Raw genomic sequence first — 18,915 nt, 5'->3', positions numbered from 1 at the left:
CCAAATTGGCTTCTTATATCAATATATGATTACCCAATACATAATAAGAAAAGAATATCATATTAATATCAAAAAAAAAAAATTAATTAGCGAATAAAACTCAGCTTAGTTCAAACATAAATCTCATCTGTTCCTATCAAAATCCGAATTTAATAATAAAAAAAAATAAAAAAATAAAAAAATAAAAAAAATCCCTTCTTCTTTGCATTATATGATTTTTTTTTTCCCCACGTTTACACAATTATGTAGTCATGTGAATAAGTAATGCCTTCCCATCTTTCTTTGCCAAGGTACTTAAGATTATAAGAATAGGCCTTCAACCACCAGGTTCATGCAATGCAACCTAGGATGCTCAATTTAAGCAGTAACAATAGAACTTTGTCTAGGACAAACAGGTATAATAGATGATCCTGTAGACAGCAGTCACAGCACTACAAACAGCAAATTCTGACTGCGATATTGCAGCAGCATATAGAGCAATTCTAACATTGGCCACCTCAAGTTTGCCAAGACAGATGAAACCCTCTCCTTTTTCTTTTTCCTGTCTTTCACTACTTCCTAGACCTACTCAGATTCTAGCACTACAAGCTAGACCCGCTAATGCTCTGTACACACAAGAGTTACAAAGATGTATACAAGCGAACAATGTTTACCAAAGTGAGGTAGTTACTTTCTCAAACTCCTCTTCAGCGTTTGCAAGGGCACCCTTGACAGCATCCACACTCGTCTGCAGCAATGCAATCTCAGCATCCTTTCTCTCTTTCTTTGAAACTACTAAGGCCCGTTTCTCCTTTAGTTCTGCAATCTTCTTATCAAACTCTGCAACCTCCTCGTTGATTTGTGACTTCTCAAAATTACGCTCCATGATCTGACTCTCAATCTCTTTAGACGTATTTTGAGCATGCTCGTACTTGCCTTTTATGGTTATCATCTTGTTTAATTGCTCTCTCACCGGTGCTACATTAAACCCTAGTTCTTCCAAGTCAACAAGAGCTTCCAGATACCCATCCAAGAGGCTTTTGGGTTCACTAAAAAGAGACTTTGAAATTCTCTCCACTAAACTGGTGAAAGTTACCATACTGCCTATGGCTAATCCTTCACGACATTCTTCCTTGCAATTATACAAAGGGAGGAAATGCGGCTTTTGAGGAATTCGCTTCAAAACTTCCATGTTCTCTATCATCTCCCAGATAAGGGAATTCTTTACAAAGGGCAAGTCTCGACTTTCCACAGGCACAATTGCAGTGGATTGTGATTGTATTGGCATTTCGAAATTCTTGTATTGCTCTTGGCTGACATTTTCAGCTGAAGTGCACCTATTATCTTGTTCATTCTCTTCACGGAGACCAACAGGTGTTGTCTTCAATTCTTCTCCTCTATCTCCACTCTCACCAGATTCATTAGCAGTCCCACCCGGAGGGATTCCTGCAAATTTTAATTAAAAGTTTTAGCAATAATCAAACAGAGGATATAAGCATGTAAATGCAGCATCTTACTTGCATCAGTTGTGGGAGAATGTGCTCCTTCAAACCAGGCTGATAATGGCCTATCATCATCAGAAGCATTGCTGGAGGTTCCAGCAACAGCTTTGTCAGACTCTCTAGGTACATTGTTATAAACCTCAATTGCTTTGATTCCTGAATTATCTACAACATCTGCCAAATCCACACAAAAAACACATCCAACAAAGCATGAGAAAAAGATCACCTAAATTTAAGCAAGTTGCAAGTCAGAGGATAAAAATAGGGTTTTCATTTTCAAGACCGCACAGATCCAATCACTAAAATACTCCAGTATTAGAAATAAATTGACAACTGCAAAGGTCCCAAAACTCCTTCAAAGGCTCAAAGCTACATAAATCATTTACAGTCGTTAAATGAACCATCTCCTTTGATAGGGTGAGAAGTGAAAAATGCCCACAAAGCTGACTTCATGTAGCCTTTACAGGTTTCTTTTAACAAGCCATGTGGTGCAACAAAGCACTAAAAAGCCCAACAACCATAAGCACACGCCGCCCCCACCCCCCCCCCCCCCAAAAAAAAAAAAGAAAAAAAAGAAGTCAAACCTAACTTTTTACCCGTATAAAGATGCGTAATACCTTCTCTTTGAGGATCAACCAGTTTGGTTGGTTTCTGTTTCCTTCCTTTCCTCAATACAGTCCTCAAAGCAACAGGTTTGACAGGTTCATCTGAATCCACCATGATTGATTCTGTTGGGACTTTCCTTTGTTTTCTCCCTTGCTTTTTTAAAGTACTTCTAGTACTCAGCCTACGTATGTCACTTAGTAACTTAATTTGATCTGTAAATTTCCTCACGCTTTTATCATGAAAATCAGTAGGTGCAGAGTCGCTATTCCCAGAAGGGTCAACAATAGTAACAAGCTTCTCAACTTCATTTGTTGGAAAGTGTCTTTCATCGTCATCTTTGGCATCAGAAGCTTCATCTTTCTTCTCCTCTTCCACAAATTTTGGCACTGCACGTGGTTAATATACACCCAATAAGAGAAATACAAAAATAGTAAGAATTTCAACCCACAGTTCAATATAATAAATTGCATGATTAATGTATACTTGCATATAAAAATACCTGCTTCTTTAGTCTGTGGACTACCAAGCCGAAACAGCACTTTAGGTGGCCGGCCTCTCTTCCTCTTCTGATTGGTGACTTCACCTTCTTTCTGTTGCTCACTCCCCTAACAGAAAAGAAAGATATCCTTCTTTATTAGGATTCCTAAATGAGAGAAAGAAGACATTCCTCCAGGAAACTCGAGGAGGTTCGAGAAAGATTGATAAAACAATAGAGTTTTCAATATATATATATATAGGATATTTTTTATTTTAACACCTGACAAAAACCCGAAAATGGTTTTTAACACCCCAAAAAAAAAATGTATTTTAACACCAGACAAAAACTACAAAAATGGTTTTTACCACCACTTAACGGTCTCCGTCCAAAAATTCCGTTAAGTGGGGTCCACAGCGACACGTGTCACATTTTACTTGTTTTTAAAAAATAAAAATTAAAAAAATTCCTAAAACTACCCATCCACCCCAGCCCCACCACCTTCTTCTCCTCCCTCACCTAGCTGCCCCCACCCCTTCTCTGCCGACGATAGCAGCCCCCCATCCCTTCTCTGCCGACGATAACAGCCTCCCACCCCTTCCCCGTCGACGAACAGCAGCCCCCTACCCCTGTCGATGAACAGTTACCTCCCATTCCTCCTTCCTCGAAATTTCTATGGCGGTCCAGTGAGGGGGAGTTCAGGTGAGAAGGGGTGGATTTAGTGTTCAGTATAGGGTCGGCTTGGGTTTCAGGATCCGGTGAAGTTTGGGTGTTCGAAGGTGAGGTTGGGTATCGGGTTAGTGGTTAGGTGGGGTTGGCTGTTTCCGATTCAAGGGTGGTGGGGTTGGCCGTTTCCGCAACCTTCCTTCCCCAAAAACAGCGACGAATTCGGCCATTAATGGCTGAAATCGGCCGGTTTTGGGGCTGAGTGGCCTTAACCGACCGATTTCGGCCATCAATGGCCGAATTCGTGGCCGTTCTTGGAGCAACAGCCATAAAATCAGAGCAAATCGAAAATCAGAGCAAATCGAAAATTGTGGCTGGTGATGGCGGTGGTGGGGCTAGGGTGGTTTAGGGCTGTGGGAAAAGGGTGGGGATGGGTTTAGGTCGGTCGGTGAGGGAGGGGGAGGTGGTGCGGCGGTGGCTGCGTCAGCGGCTGTGGGTCAAGGTGAAGAAGAAGGTGGCAGTGGTGGGGGTAGGGTGGCTGTGTAGTTTTAGGTTTTTTTTATTTTATTTTTTTTATATTTTTTTTTTCTTTTTTGGCCAATAATAAAGCGACACGTGGCTCATGACCCCACTTAACGGATTCCTTAACGGAATCAGTTAAGTGGTGGTAAAAACCATTTTTGTAGTTTTTGTCTGGTGTTAAAATACATTTTTTTTTTTTGGGGTGTTAAAAACAATTTTCGGGTTTTTGTCAGTTGTTAAAATAAAAAATATCCATATATATATATATATATATATATATATATATATATATATATATATATATATATATATATATATATATATATATATATATATATATATAGGGTTGGGATCCGATGAGAAGTTTCTTAAAATGAGAAGAATGAAAAGGAAGAAATGTGCAAAAGTTTTTCACTAAATGTGCATATTATTTATTTTCACTAACTGTGCAAAATTGATTTTCGAACTAATAAAAATTTTGAATTTTCTGAAAATCAGAAAATGTGCACATTATGTTCAAAATTTATGCACATTGAATTTATGTCAAATTTTTATTTGCACATTTAGTTCGAAAAATATGCACATTCAGTCCAAAAATTATGCACATAAAATCCTTCTCATTTTAAGGAACTTCTCATTTGATCCTATATATATATAAACTAGAGGTAATCAGCTACTTGGAAAAAAGAAAATTTGGGGAAAGAAAGAAATGTTTCATTGTGAACAAATGGAATGAAAGTGTTGTCTATTTACATTGCTTACTACGCTTTCATGATCTGCTGAAGAATCCACGTTTTTCTCTTCATCATCTACAGCCTTTTTATGCCCCAATATCAATTGCTGACTTGAACTTTCACCTAGTGTGTCAATCATCTTGCCATTATGCGTCAGCCCTATGACTATAGGTCCAAATGGTTTCATCACGTCACTTGTATTTGGGGTTTGGTCGATAGTATCTCCAACAGCATCCCCTAAATAATATGAAAGTTATGCTCAATCGACAATTTCCATCAAAAGAGATGCTGAAATTTTTATAAAAATATATTAAATACCTGACAGTAAAGGTCGTACTCTTGGTCTTCCTCTCTTTCTCAAGGCAGATTGTTTCTCATGGTCCACCTAATTAGGAAAATCAAACTGTTAAGGATCAATCTATACATCAAGTAATGAGTTAATGACAAATGGAAGGCAATTAAGTATACCAACCACATAACAAAAATTTGAGAGAAGGAAAAGCAAAAGAAAGAAGAAGCATTCAGAATTCAGCGTTATTGAACCTTCTACACACAAGTCATCCTTTAGCATGAATAGTAAATCTTGAAAAAAATGTAGGAAATTATCATTTACATTCCACTTTTTACAAAAAGTTTGTTTTAAACTACCTCACAAAGCAATCTATTTGATTAATACTACAGTGGAAAGAATTTTACTCGCTCTACACTGAATATGATAACTCAAAACTTTTAGCCATTAGGGGTTTAGGGTAGTATATGGCAATACATCGGGGTGTTATTAGCATGCAATATTACAATGGAGCATGTTAATGGAAAAGTGATACTAGCATCTGGAGCAATAGAAAGCCCTCAGCATTTTTGGTTGAGTGTTATTGATCCTAGGCAATACCTTTCATCATGGGGCATACCCCTTACCCTACACTTGCCATATGTGGGTCAATTCCTTAATCACACTCATAGATATGGCTTAATCCTTCAGCCTTCAATGCCTTTAGAGCATTCCGCTAATTTTATTTAGGTGGTAGGCATCACAGAAGTAGGGCTTACCTTGAGGCTGTTCAAGGCTAAATCATGGTGGAAGAAATGGAGCTCGCGCGAACATGCTTGAAGGTAACTGGAAGTCCGTTTTGGGGCCTGCTTAAAAAAATTCGCCCAAACCACCACAGAGGCTCGAGTGAACCTGACTTGATTCACTCAGAACCTGGGGATTGTTCACTCGAGTTATGCTCTATCGAGTGACATGGAAACTTCTTGTCTGTTTGAGTGTTTTTATGCCTTGCACTATGCATACTCGTGTTAGTCATCGTACTAGGGTAAAAGGAAGAGATGTAGAATGTTTAGGAAGAGAAAGAGAGCCTCGATTGTAATAGCCTAAGCACTTAGGTCTTAACTCTTAAGTGTGAGAGAGAGTTGTATTGAGGTGGGAGCTTTAATGGTGTAATTGAAGCTTGTAAGTTCCATTATTCTTTATCAAAGTATTACTTTATACTGGATTGGTGGATTTCTCCCAGTTCTCAAGTTTCCCACGGTTAATTTCTCCTTGTTTTCATCATACTTGGTTTGTTTGCCTAATTGTCTTTGTTGTTGAATGTGTGTAATCACAAAGTAGTTAGCATTTCTCTCCTCCTTTCGGAAGCTGCTTAAAGCATATATTCTTTTCTTTTTCTGACTAATCTGTATTCATTAGGCAACCATCTTCTCTTTTGTACCGAACTCTGGCCACAACCATGAAGAAAATTATTTTCTGGGTCTCTTTGATATGGCTCACTCCATTTGGCTTCCACTGATGTTATGGTCAATATTAGATCAGCATTACTAAGTTACTAACTATAGCTTTTTGCAGAAGGATCAGCTCTTTTTTGCAAGTGAAAAGGAAACTAAAGAATATAGTTCTATAGTATTGTTAATTGACAAACTGTCCAACAAAGCAATTCTTGGGAAGCTAAACGAGAAATTTTTTGTAAAAGTGGTATACAGAAGAACGTAATTATTCAAAAATAAATATATAAAGGAAAATTTGAAAAAAATAATCCCACCTTTGCTCGATGTGCACAAACCGAGCCCACCTTTGCATTATCTGGGAACAATCTCACCTTTGCCCCCATTTTCTCAAAATGGATCTTTTTACCCACAACCTATTTAACAGGTTTTTTTTTTTATTTTTTTTTTAATTTTTCCCTTAATCTCTCTCCTCCCACCCTTTTCCCACCAAACCACAGCACAACCGCTTCCCCGGCAACCCCTCCCCCAGCCGCCTTCCCCGGTAGCCCAACCCCACCCAGCCACCCCGAAAACCCCACCCAACCAACCCAAACACTCCAGCCACCCCAAAAACCCCACTCCTACCCCGAAAACCCTACCCAGCCACCCAAAAATCCTTACCCTCACCTCAAAAACAACCACCCAGCAACCCCGAAAACCCCATCCCCCACCTCGAAAACCCCCTTCCTACCCCGAAAACAACCACCCCCGATGAATCAGCTCATTTATGTTATATCAAAAGAACTTTACAACAAGAAAAACATGGTGAATTGAGTAAAAACATCAACCTCATAATGACTGGTTGCCGGAAAAAGGGAAGGCAAGGGGGGCAGGGGGATGGCCGTTTAGGCAAGGGCGGCGGTCAGGCGGGGAGAAGGATGGTCGTACAGGCGGGGCAGCTGGGGCAGGGAAGGGGCTTTTTTTTTTTTAATTAGTTTCTTTTTTAATTATTATTTTTGGTTTTTGTTTTTTTTTAATTATTTTTTAAAAAATAGGACCAATTGGAAGGTGACACGTGGCAAGTCACCTTCACAAACCAGTTACCATTTTTAAAAACCGATTAAAGGCTTGTTTTGAGAAATAGGGAGCAAAGGTGGGATTGTTCCCAATTAACGCAAAGGTTGGCTCGTTTTGAGCAGATCGAGCAAAGGTGGGATTATTCTTTTCAATTTTTCCATAAATAAATATAGCATCATTGTACAGAACCAGACTACAGTAACTGATGCTCCCTTACTAGCCATCAGGGGCATCTAGGCATCTTACAAATAAAGGCCATATGAATAACTTCTGCTTGTACACCAATTAAGAATATAGGAAACTCTTCACAGCCATTAACATATAAATGTAAAAGCAGCCTACAATCAAATCTAGTTTAGGTCTCCCATTTCTATAAAGCCTTTTCTACGTCCCAACAAAGAGTAACGTTTTTAAGATTATTTCAATGATATAGAGCATTTCTTACCTTTCAAAAGGAACACTTTTAGTCTATAGAGCTTTTTTTAGAGCTTACAAAAATCATCAGGAGTGGTGACAAGTAAAATCCTTGATGTTCTAATTCTCACTCCTTTCCCCACCCCTGCACAATACAAGACCACAATATCCATTTCCTACAATCTCACTTCCTAGGAATATTCTTATTGTGCAAAAACTATAGAGTGGATTATATTTGTATTGCGAGAGTGGAATATCAATAGTGACAGATTTTGTATAAAAAAGCAATAAGTTGGCCCGTTCAGAAACAGCTTGCTCATGCCACTGGCCAATAGTAATGTACATATAAGTGATATAACACAAAGAATATTCCAGAGACATACCTTCATCTCAGTAGGATAAGAAGGCTGACTGATGTCTTCAAATTGTTTCAAATTAGAATGCTCAGGATGACCAGGTGCCGGGGAATCAAAATCTACTGAAGTCACATTACTTGATCCCTCCATTTGTTGCGTTTTTGATTTGCATGTTTCAGGAGATAATGGCACATCAGATGCAGATTCATCATTCGATTTTCTTGAAGGTCTGGGATAACTAGCATTGCCATTAGCACTTGTCTGTTTAGTTTTTTTACTGCTAGGTGCTGCGCTGCTGTAATTGGCCTTTTCATTGCCAGGCGTCAACTCTTTCTGACAACTCCTAAGATTAATGATAAAATGTTTATCCGAGCCAGCACTTTCAGAAGGGGCGCGAGTCTTCTCCTTGTTACCACCATTAACAATATAGTTTGAACGCTTTTCAGAATTTGACGTCATTGAGGAATCCTAAAAGAGAAACAAGAGTTTAAATACATAGAGCAAGCACCAGAAGCAAGGCTATTGGTCAGACCTTCACAAGAAAGGAATAAGCCCTGCAATAAATAGCTAGAAGCCCAAAGATGGCGCCTTCCTCGATTATGACATATACCCACAGCTCATACCATCTGTTTCCAGATAAAGATCTTATGGCTCAAACAGTTGCCTTAATTAAGGGACATGAGGCTTAACATCAACGTCAAAGATAACTAAAAGCCAGAAAATGAGAAAAGGGCCCTGTTTAGCAAATCATTGATTGCAAATAAGAGGTGACCAATTCCACAGTCTAGTTGGGGATCAGATTCCATCAACTGATTGTTCATATTTCACACTTCTAAGTTTCAATCCCAGCACCTTGGGAGTGTGGACAGAAATCCTATTGCTAAAAGACAACCACCACCAATAACTATGTAAGATTAAAGGAAAATAGCTTAAATCAAAAAGCTATTTCTGATCACAACCTCAAATAGAACAATCCCCACCAACCATCTAACCACCAACATGCTAAGAAATAGAGGATAGAGAAAAGGAAAATATTGCACGAAGGAAATTAAAATTGTATGGAGAGAGACAGAGCTCAACTTTAAAAAGAGATAAATAAATGATATAGCCACTAAATACTGAAATTTTTTTGGTTGAAACATCATCTCAGGGGTTTAAGAAAAAGCTTACCTGGGAAGAATGAATCCACTTGCCACTACTCCACTCCATGTGGAGCCTCAAATCTGCATGAGACAGTTCCTTTTCCTTTTTTGTTCGCTTAAAGTAAACTATGTACCTTCCGTCTGCAAGAATTTTGGTCACCACCCCACTCAACCAACGATAATCGTAAAATGCGTCCACTTTCTCCAGTAAATTGAAAGCTTTGTTACTCGAACTAGGAGGTGAAGGTCTAATATGATCAGAATCTACAGCTACTTTTTGAAGTCCGACTTTTTTTGAGCTTTGATACTCCACCAAGAACAAGTTATTAGCAGCTTGTTTAATGAAAGTTGCAGGGAACCAAACATCACACGGACTATCTGGATCAATGTTCACTTCTACAGCTGTTCCTGGGCTAAAATTCAAATCCCTCATTCTCTGTCAAGAATAAGAATCAAAAGGCCAGATCAACCACCAAGCTTGTAGATGTATGGATAGGAGAAGACTTAAAATTGTGAAATGAGCTGCACAGAAGGAGAAGACTTGTGAAAGAAAAACCTTAGATGTAAGTCATATTCCAGAGGAGGCCATGCAAAAAAAAAAATGACTTATATCTAGTGCTGGCAAAAGTTAATCTGACACGGTAGCAAAACACAAACCGAAAACGTAAAAATCGGTTAGTGTCGAAATTTTCAGGCCAAAATTGGCACGACTTTAACCGCTCAACTTAAACGTATAGAAAATTTTACAATTTATGTATTTTCTTTAAACGTTTAATATACTACTAGTCTACTATACTAGCAAGTTAGGGGCTAGCCAAACCTGAATTGATGAGAGGGGAAATGTGAAATGACAAATCGGGCATAAGAAATTGATTTAGTGTGTGTTTCTTGAATCACTAACTTAAATTAGGTAAAAAGGGTCCATACTCCTAACGGAAAAGGTAAGTTAAAGTCTCAAGGATTCTAACACAATTGAATTAGATGGATCGGGTTAGTGTCAAGGGTTTTCAACATTCTAATAAAGGCCTTCAAGTGAATTTAGGCATACAACAATCAGGGATGAGGAGTGTAAAACCAGCTTACATTGTGATCCCCTAACACTTTCTGACTAGAAACTAAATCAGTGCTCCAAATATCCATGACCAGCTTGGGGTGGGGGACGAAGAAAGATAGATCTCGTCCTAAGGAATTTGTCAAAGAGCCCTCTTCCATCAAAAAATTTAGAATCTAAAATCAAAATTTTGCCAACAAACCACGTTATTAGATTCAAAACATTTATATTACAATCTTCAATCACAAAAAAAAAATTAATCATGAAAATTGCAAAGCCAAATTAAAAAGCCATAGATCAAATTTTAAGTAGGTGGCAAGCAACAAACAAAGACCAATACAGTAATTCTAAGTCAATTGAATTTCACACAGCAATTTTTCGGAGGTATAAGCAAATAAGGTCATCCAGCACATTGCCAACCACAGATTTGCAAATTGGAGGAAGTAGAGAAGCTTGACAATTTTTCTAAGAAAACATTCACATCACGCATCCATGCAGGGCTGGACATAAGAAATTGACATGTTCAGGGACCAAAAAAGGATAATTGGGCAAATTTTATGAAGTACCTGATTAATGTAATTTTATGAAATATCCAAATTAATATCCCAAAAGACTCCTCCACTAGAGTGACGCTACCATTAAGCTAAAAGAATAGCTCGTTGGGCCCTAAATTTATAATTACTATCGGCAATCTACAGTAACATTAAAAAGGACAGCACAAATTATAAAGCATTCATTAAACCAAAACAAACAAAAAGGAACAAATGTCCTCATTTCTCCAACCAAATCGTAAAACATGTAGCAAATAAATTGCAACAAATGAATACTCTCAGGCTCTCAGCAGAATTTGCAACATATTCCATATCAGTCAATCATAGCTAGCTGATTTCCTACCCATAATTTAGGTAGAGCAACAAGCTTCCGCTCTAAATCGAACTGAAACCTCACACAAATGCAAGAACTCACGAGTAATTCAGAAAGCAAAAACACAATTACCACAGGTCCACAACAAAGCCCTGAATATGACGAAACTCGGACAATTCCAACCACTGCCACTAAAAAGGCAACAACAGAAGACTCCCTAGAGCTAAATTTCCAACAAAGTCCATAAATCAGTCTTCCTAACCATAATAATATAACTGTAAACTGTAATCAAAAAATTGAGCTGAAATCTCAGGGACAATCCACAAATTGAAGAGCTCGAGAACAATTAAAAGACCCCAATTAAAAAAAATCCCTCAATTAAACCCTATAAAGAAACAAACCCATAAAATTAAAGCAGCCCAGATTTAAAATCTGACAAAAAAAACAAAACCCCAAATTAGGAAAACCCTAAAAAGCAAATTGATACCTGCTTTTGAGGGAGAACCCAGATGCCATGGACCCAATTCTTATGAATCCTAAGATCAGGAGCATCAAATTCTATCTCATCAGGCGGACTGGAGAAGAAAACTCTGTACCTATTTTGCGAAACAATACAAGTGACAACACCACACCACCATCCATCTTGATAAAACGCATCAACAACGTCGTCTAAATCGAAAGAAACCTTATCATTCTCATCAACAGGAGGTTTAGGTCTTACGAATTCGGAATCAACAAATTCCTTCAAAAGGGAAGAACCATTTTCATCGGACAATAAATTCTTGTACTCGACAAAAATCTGTTCTTGTTTCTGCTTTGATTGAGGAGGTTGAATGACAGTAGCAGAATACCAGGCACCCTTGAAACCTTCTTCGTCGGAAGTAACTTCGACTTGGGATCCGAGTGAGAAAAAGGGGTGAATTTGATTTGGATTTGGGAAATGGGGGAGTGAAGAAGATGTAGTAGAAGTAGAAGAAGAGGGAATGAAAATGGGGGGTTTTCGTAGGTTTTCGAGACGTTTGGTTTTGGATTTAGGTTGCATTTTTCTTTTCAATTTGGGGGAAAACTAACTGAAAAGGGGTAATTGGTCATTATTTCACTCTCTCACTCCTCCTTTGTCCTTGCATTTTACTCCGTAGGCCGTAGCACAAGCTGCTTTTTTCCTTAATTTTTTTCGTTAATCTTGTTTTGGCGGGATGTAAGTGCATTAGATTTTTTTAGAAAATCAATCTTGTGACCTCGTTTGATTTTAATGGATATGTCTGTAAAATTGTAAAGTTATTGAATCGACGGAACAGCAACGAGTTGTATTCAGTCAGGATCCACCAAGATCTAGATTCAAATCCGTAGTTTACAAGTGGATCTGCATTTGCAAATTCGAAATTTACATATTTATAGTTGGAATTGTATCCGAAGTCACATGAACTTTTTTTACGCCTTCAAAATATCAAATTTCGGACACTATATTTGGAATTGTATCCGAAGTCACATGAACTTTTTTTACGCCTTCAATATAGAATGGTACTCATCAGCTTTTTTTTTTCCTCAATGGTAAACACTAAAATATCAAATTATATTTGGTAATCTATAATTTGTAAAACTAATTATGTGGTAACATTAGTTAAGCATTTTAAGGACATATTAACCATTGTTAATGTTTTAAAAGGGAGGGGAAAAGATAAATGCCTAAAATACCCCTTTTAACAAAAACCCACCACCCACTTCTTCCCCCTGCCACCCCTGCCTGCCCAGCCCAATTCCCTTGCTCTCGGCCAGCGCCGGCCACGCCCACCAAGATCCCCTCCCTGGCGCCGGCGCCAGTGTGACACCCCCAAATCTCCCTCTACGAAAATACTAGTATAATACGTATAATTAAACCGTAGAGATAGACTTAGACGTATTACCGCCGCGTGATTACGCAAGACTACTCAAACTACTATCCAAAATCAATACTTTGCAACGGAAATTCAAACTCTTTCTTTATTAACTATAATTATAAATAGAAACCATTGTCATGAGTACTCATAATAAACTAAGACCAACAATCCTAATCTAGGTGAAGAACATTCCCGGGACTCCCATATGCTCAATTCTTGACTCCACCTGAAATTAGTCAACACTGCTTACCATTACGGTAAACAGGGTGAACCAAAACTTATAAGAAATACGGGTTAGCAAAATATGCTAAGTACGATAAGTGCAAGTGATGCGTATTTTTGACAGTTTATATTTAGTGAAAGGATTTGATTGATTTTAATGGTGGAAATTTGAAGGATAGTCTTAGAAGGCAACGACTTCTAAGTTTGATCTTAGGAGCAACGATCCTAAAACCCTAGTTAACAACTAGTTCGAACCTTAACAAAGTTCTCTTCGAGTTAAAACTCAACAATCTGATTTTTATTTCATAAACGTCCTACTATAATTGTTGATATGAATCAAATATATATAGGAAAATTAAATCTAACCTACTTGCCCTGCAAGCAACCTAAATAAAAAGCTCTAATTATTAATTAATGAAATAAGAGAGCTCACTAATTAATTAACACGACTTTGGAAGCCTAAGGCCCCATAACTATTATTAAGAAAATAATTAAAACATTATTAAAACTCACTTGTAAAACCCCTACTTTAAGAGTAAGGTAAAACCAAAAGAGTACCTAAATAAAACAATAAAAATAGTTATTAGAGAGGGGACTCGATTCACATCAGCAAAATAAGTAAATTCAATTTATTTGCATACATGCTTTTAAAACCAATTCCAATAATTAATCCAATGAACTCCAAAACTCATTATTTCAAATCAATTCTCAATAATTCAATAATTCGACGAAACGATTTATAAAACCAATTTCTCTTTTGAAAACCAATTCCTCATTTGAAAACCAATTCTCAAATATCCTCAAAATAATTCCAATAACTCAATAATAATGATTAATAAAATCAATTATTTTCGAAAACTCAACCTACTCACTAAATGTGCACACCCCCCAAGCTAGTCTCCTACTATTTCAAGGTTATTCTGAGAGAAAGACTAGGTCATACAAACTCCATAGTCTTCAATGAATCTGCATAGTGGGATTAATATAATAACCATGCTTGTAAAGCGTTTTAATAAATAAATCAATAAATCCTCATAAAATTCCTCTTTGAATGAAAATCAACCTTTATAATAGGTTAACTCAAAACTCCTCTTTATTTTATTCAACATGCTTTCGAAATCAACCTTTTAATAAATACTTGAGAATTAATTCTCATATTAATAACTTTTCAAAATCAATAACTCTTCCTTTGATAAACCTTTTTAAAAATTCTTTAAAACAATACAACATACTTTTTAAAACCAAATTCCTTTAAAAATAAATAATTTCAAATCATTCAAAACATAATTTTAAAATCAATCCTTCAAAAATACATTTATTAAAACAAATATTAAAATCAATTCCTCCGACCATACTTTATTTCATAAATCATAGTTCAAATCAATTTAATTCAATCACCAATAAAACACTAATAGAAATAGGCCGTTTTCCGACGGAATTGTTCCGACGGACATAAATTCCGTCGGAAAATTTGAGTTTTCCGATGGAATTTGGGTCTGTGTGAAAATTCCGTCGGAAAAGGTAAGTTACGACGGAAAATCCCTCGGGAATATTCCGACGGAATTTTTTTCCCTCGGAATTTACTGCTTCCGACGGAATATTTCGTCGGAAGCTGTAAATTCCGAGGAAAAAAAATCCGTCGGAACATATACATTTCTAACGGATTTTTACCATTTCCAACGGAATTTTGATTTTTAAAAAAAAAATAAAAAAAAAAAAATCCTAACCCTAACTCCCCCCCTTTACACTCCGCCTCTCTTTCCTCATTTCTCTGTCCTCTCTTCTTCTCTTTCTCTCTCCTCTCTTCTTTCCTCTTCTCTTTCTTTCTCCTCTCCTCTTTCCTCTATGTTTTCTTCTATCTTCTTTCCCTTATCCTCTTCTGTTTTCTTCTCTCTGTCGCCTCTTTTGTCTCTCCGTCCTCCATTTCTCAAGCCAATCAATAACGAACAACAACGGCTACCGTCAACAACAACAACCACAACCACCATCAACAACCACAACCACCGTTGACAAAGACCGACAACCAACATCCACCACAACAACAATGGCGCAGCAACAACCAAGCCTGCAACCACCGTCGCGAGCCACCAGTCTCAAGTGTAGATCTAGTTGATTTTGTATGTAATTGTAATGTTAGTTTATATAATTTATTAGACAATTGTATATATATATATATATATATATATATATATATATATATATATTTCTATTAATTCCGTTGGTTAATTATCGTTTTTTTTTTAATTTTTTTAATGAAATTCTGATTAATTAGTAGATCTACTGGTTTTGATTTTTTGTGTGGTATGTTTTGATTATGTTGTGTTAATTTTCGTATTTTTGGGTTAATTTTCGGTTTTTTTGGGACTTTTCGTTTTTCTGGGGTTGATTCCTTTTTTGGGGTTTTTTTTGTGTTAATTTCGGTTTTTTGGGTTCATTTTTGGAATGGTGGTGGTGTGTGGTGGTGTCGGTGGTGATGTAGTGGTGACGGTGGTGGTGTGTGGTGGTTTCGGTGGTGGGTTGTGGGATACGGATTGTGGGTAGTTGTGGGTTAGGGGCTGTGGGTTCAGGTAAGGGGGGTGGGTTCAGGTAAGGTAGGTGGGTGGGTTCAGGCTAGGGCTGGTGGTGGGTGGGTTTTTTTTTTTTTTTTTTTTTTTTTTTTTTTTTTTTGTTTTTTCTTATAAAAGCTTCCGACGGAAATTTCCGTCGGAAGGTAGTAGATTCCGACGGAATTTTCCGTCGGAAAAGGTATATTCCGACAGAAAATTCCGTCGGAAGCTTGGCTTGTTACGACGGAATTTTCTGTCGGAACCTTGCGACGGACTTCCCAATTAAGTCAAACTTGACTCCGACAAAACATAATCCGTCGGAAAGGTCCATTCCGACGGAATTTCCGACAGAATATCGCGAAATTCCTACAAAGTGTAATGCGACGCTGCTTTCCGACGGAATTTCAAGGTTTTTCGACGGATTTTTTCCGTCGTTGATTGACTGTTTTCTAGTAGTGAAATCATATAAAACATGATATCCAAAGCAATCACTTTCAAAGGTATCTAGGCACCTAAACGTACCTTGATTCTGAATATCAATCAACACTTCGTACTTGCAAAGTTCAATCACGAATACACCTTGCAATAATTAACATAACCATAAGGTTATCACAACATCTTTAGACATAAACCCAAATCTAATGTACATGGATTATAAAACTCTTTTAAAAATAATACTTTAATATAAAATTATAGCTTTGAAATAGGTATTTATATTTTAGAAAACTAACCATGAAGAAAATAAAGGAATAGGATTAAAGAGAAGTGGATTTGCGTTGGAAAGAAAAGGCAGAACTTGCAGAGGCCATAACTCTTTCAATATAACTCCGAATTGGGTGATTCTTGAGCCTAACCTTAAGGATTTGCAAAACCCCAAAACTGACCAGAAGTGCCCGAAAATTGTCTCTAAAGATATCCGGCTGATTTTTAGAAAAGAGGAGAACAAAAGTAAAAAAGAAGAGTAAGAGAGAAGAAGAGAATTGAGTTTTTTGGTGTGAAGAATATGAGAGGTATGAGGGGGTATTTATAGGCTAACTCATGCAAGAATTATGGTAGAAGAATGTAGGAAGAATTATGGTAAATTGGTTTAAGGAAATTACTTGGAGAAGAGAGCTAAAGAATTAAGGAAAGTCTAAGTTATGGTGATTAAGTAATGAAGAAATAAGGTAAGTATGTAGTCATGAAATATTAAATGGTAAATGGCTTTGCTTGGGGAATAATTAAGAATGATTTAAGGTAGGGAAATAAGATGATCAAATATTTAGGAGATGAAAAATAAGAATTAAGGAAAATAATAGAATTGGGGAAGATTATTAAAATACAAAAATTACCAAAATAATTTTGCTCAAAATACAATATGGTGGCCGAAAATTTGAGCTTTCCTAAGCTCATATTTTCGGACCTCCCTTTAAATACTTGGGCAATTATTTTGCTAGTTTTTAAGGAATAAAAATGATTGTGTAAATAATATATTTTGTATAAAATAATTAATTAGAAACATACCAATTATTCACAAATTAATTTTACTAAGAAAATCAGATTTTCTACACTTACAAAATCCGAAAATCCTAGCTAATTAATTAGGTTAATTCGGCCCTTTTAAATTAAATAAGAAAATATAATTTTACTTAATTAAAATATCTGAAATATATATAATCTGATTTTTAAAATGAAATAAATAGATATATAATAAATCTTATTCAAAATCCAAAATAATAATTGAGTTTTGAAGGTATTGTTGGCGCCAAAATTCCAAAATCATTTTGGCTCCAAAATTCAAATAGTAAAATAAAATAATAAATTACCCTTTTAAGAAAATACTAATTAAATAATTAGAATATACGTTTCAAAAATACGGAATATTACAGCCGGCTAAACCCCCTCCCCCTTATTGCCGCACCCCTAAACCACCAAATTCCCACCCCACAGTCATTTCCTCTCTCTTCCGCGGCGCTGCTAACATCACTAACACCAACACCATCTCAAATCAAATCAAAGAAATGTGCGATAAATTTGTGAGTTCTTCATTTTTTATTTTTTTTTGGCAAATGTATCTTCATTACCCAGAAATGAGATTGGGGTTAGCTTTTGGTTAATAGAATACACAAATTTAGTGATTAATTGACCTAGATTTCAAATTGGAAAGGTCAAATAGAAATTCAGTTTTGAGGGTGGAAGAGCCACTGTAAGTGAGCCATGGCATCATCAGGAAATGAATTTGCAGAACTTTCGAAAGTGGTACGGGAAGAGATAAAGAGTTCCTCAGCCAAGGCAGAATAATGCAATTTCTGCGATTCTATGGAGGGACTGGGGGTAATCGAATCCTTCAACTCTAACTTTTGGGTTGTTACCAAAATTCGCAGGTGACCGGAGGGACTGGGGGTGTTGGTCGACGGTATCCAGCGAGGGTTCCGGTCGGTGGGTGGCGCCTGGGGTGGTTGTCAATGGAGGTCGGGGCTGCTTGGGGGTTTTGAATAGGAATTTCGTGGATTTTGTGGGGGAAAGGGAAGCGTCGCGATAGGGGGAGGGAATCAGCGCCGAGGGAGTGAGGTCTAGGAGCGGCCGGCGCCGGCTGGCAGGTGGATTGGGTTTGGGTGGAGTACTGGAGTGGGCTGGTGGGTGATTTTTTTTTTTCTTTTTAATTGTTAAAAAAGTAAAGGAAAATCTGATTTTTCAAGGATTTATTAGTTATTTCGCCTTTAGTTAACTATGGTTAGGTTTATAATTGTAGATTAATCTCATTAATTTCACCACTGAATTGGTAACACAAATAGTTGATTACCAAAGGTAATTTGATTTTTTTATGTTTACCATTGAACCTAAGAGCACCATTGAGAATTTCCATTAATTATTTGTTATACTATAAAAAAATTCCAATGATTAAAAATATTTTTAAATATAATTATTCAACATGCCCTCAATCCCGTAATATTGTGTCTACGGTGTATTTTGGGTGTCCTAAAATAATATCTAACTCTACTAACCTTCATTTAAAATAGAAGCTCAGAGGCAGCGACAATGGAGGAGACAAAGGAGATGGCAGGGATAGATTAACAATACCATGCCCTCAATTTCACCAGTTTTATAGGAGTTTTCGTTTAATTTGGCGACGAACCGATAATAGTGGTGTTGACAGTGGAGATGAAGAAGATGGTGTCGGTGGACGATGGTGGAAGGTGGC

The 18,915-nt window shown here is 37.0% G+C and overlaps 1 protein-coding gene across 3 annotated transcripts; it reads right to left on the bottom strand.

The window, feature by feature from the left end:
- Positions 1-300: 300 nt before the first annotated feature.
- Positions 301-12,382, bottom strand: LOC110734244 (DUF724 domain-containing protein 6-like). 3 transcript variants are annotated; one of them, XM_021914311.1, is made up of 10 exons: positions 11,577-12,382; positions 10,258-10,401; positions 9,203-9,610; positions 8,060-8,500; positions 4,803-4,869; positions 4,513-4,721; positions 2,587-2,692; positions 2,099-2,473; positions 1,497-1,655; positions 301-1,425 (listed from the first exon to the last, which is right to left on the bottom strand). In XM_021914311.1, the coding sequence occupies exons 1-10, from the start codon at positions 12,129-12,131 to the stop codon at positions 650-652; spliced, it is 3,240 nt and encodes a 1,079-aa protein (XP_021770003.1). In that variant the 5' UTR covers positions 12,132-12,382; the 3' UTR covers positions 301-649. The 3 variants fall into 3 exon arrangements, with proteins under 3 accessions (XP_021770003.1, XP_021770001.1, XP_021770004.1); XM_021914309.1 differs by having other exon boundaries at positions 4,504-4,721; positions 11,577-12,380; XM_021914312.1 differs by lacking the exon at positions 10,258-10,401 and having other exon boundaries at positions 4,504-4,721; positions 11,577-12,378.
- Positions 12,383-18,915: the final 6,533 nt, after the last annotated feature.

This window comes from Chenopodium quinoa, unplaced genomic scaffold (genome assembly GCF_001683475.1).
Source record: "Chenopodium quinoa cultivar QQ74 unplaced genomic scaffold, ASM168347v1, whole genome shotgun sequence".
NCBI lineage: Eukaryota > Viridiplantae > Streptophyta > Magnoliopsida > Caryophyllales > Amaranthaceae > Chenopodium > Chenopodium quinoa.
Note: the sequence above shows the minus strand (reverse complement) of the source record. Positions and strands in the feature narration are given on the sequence as shown.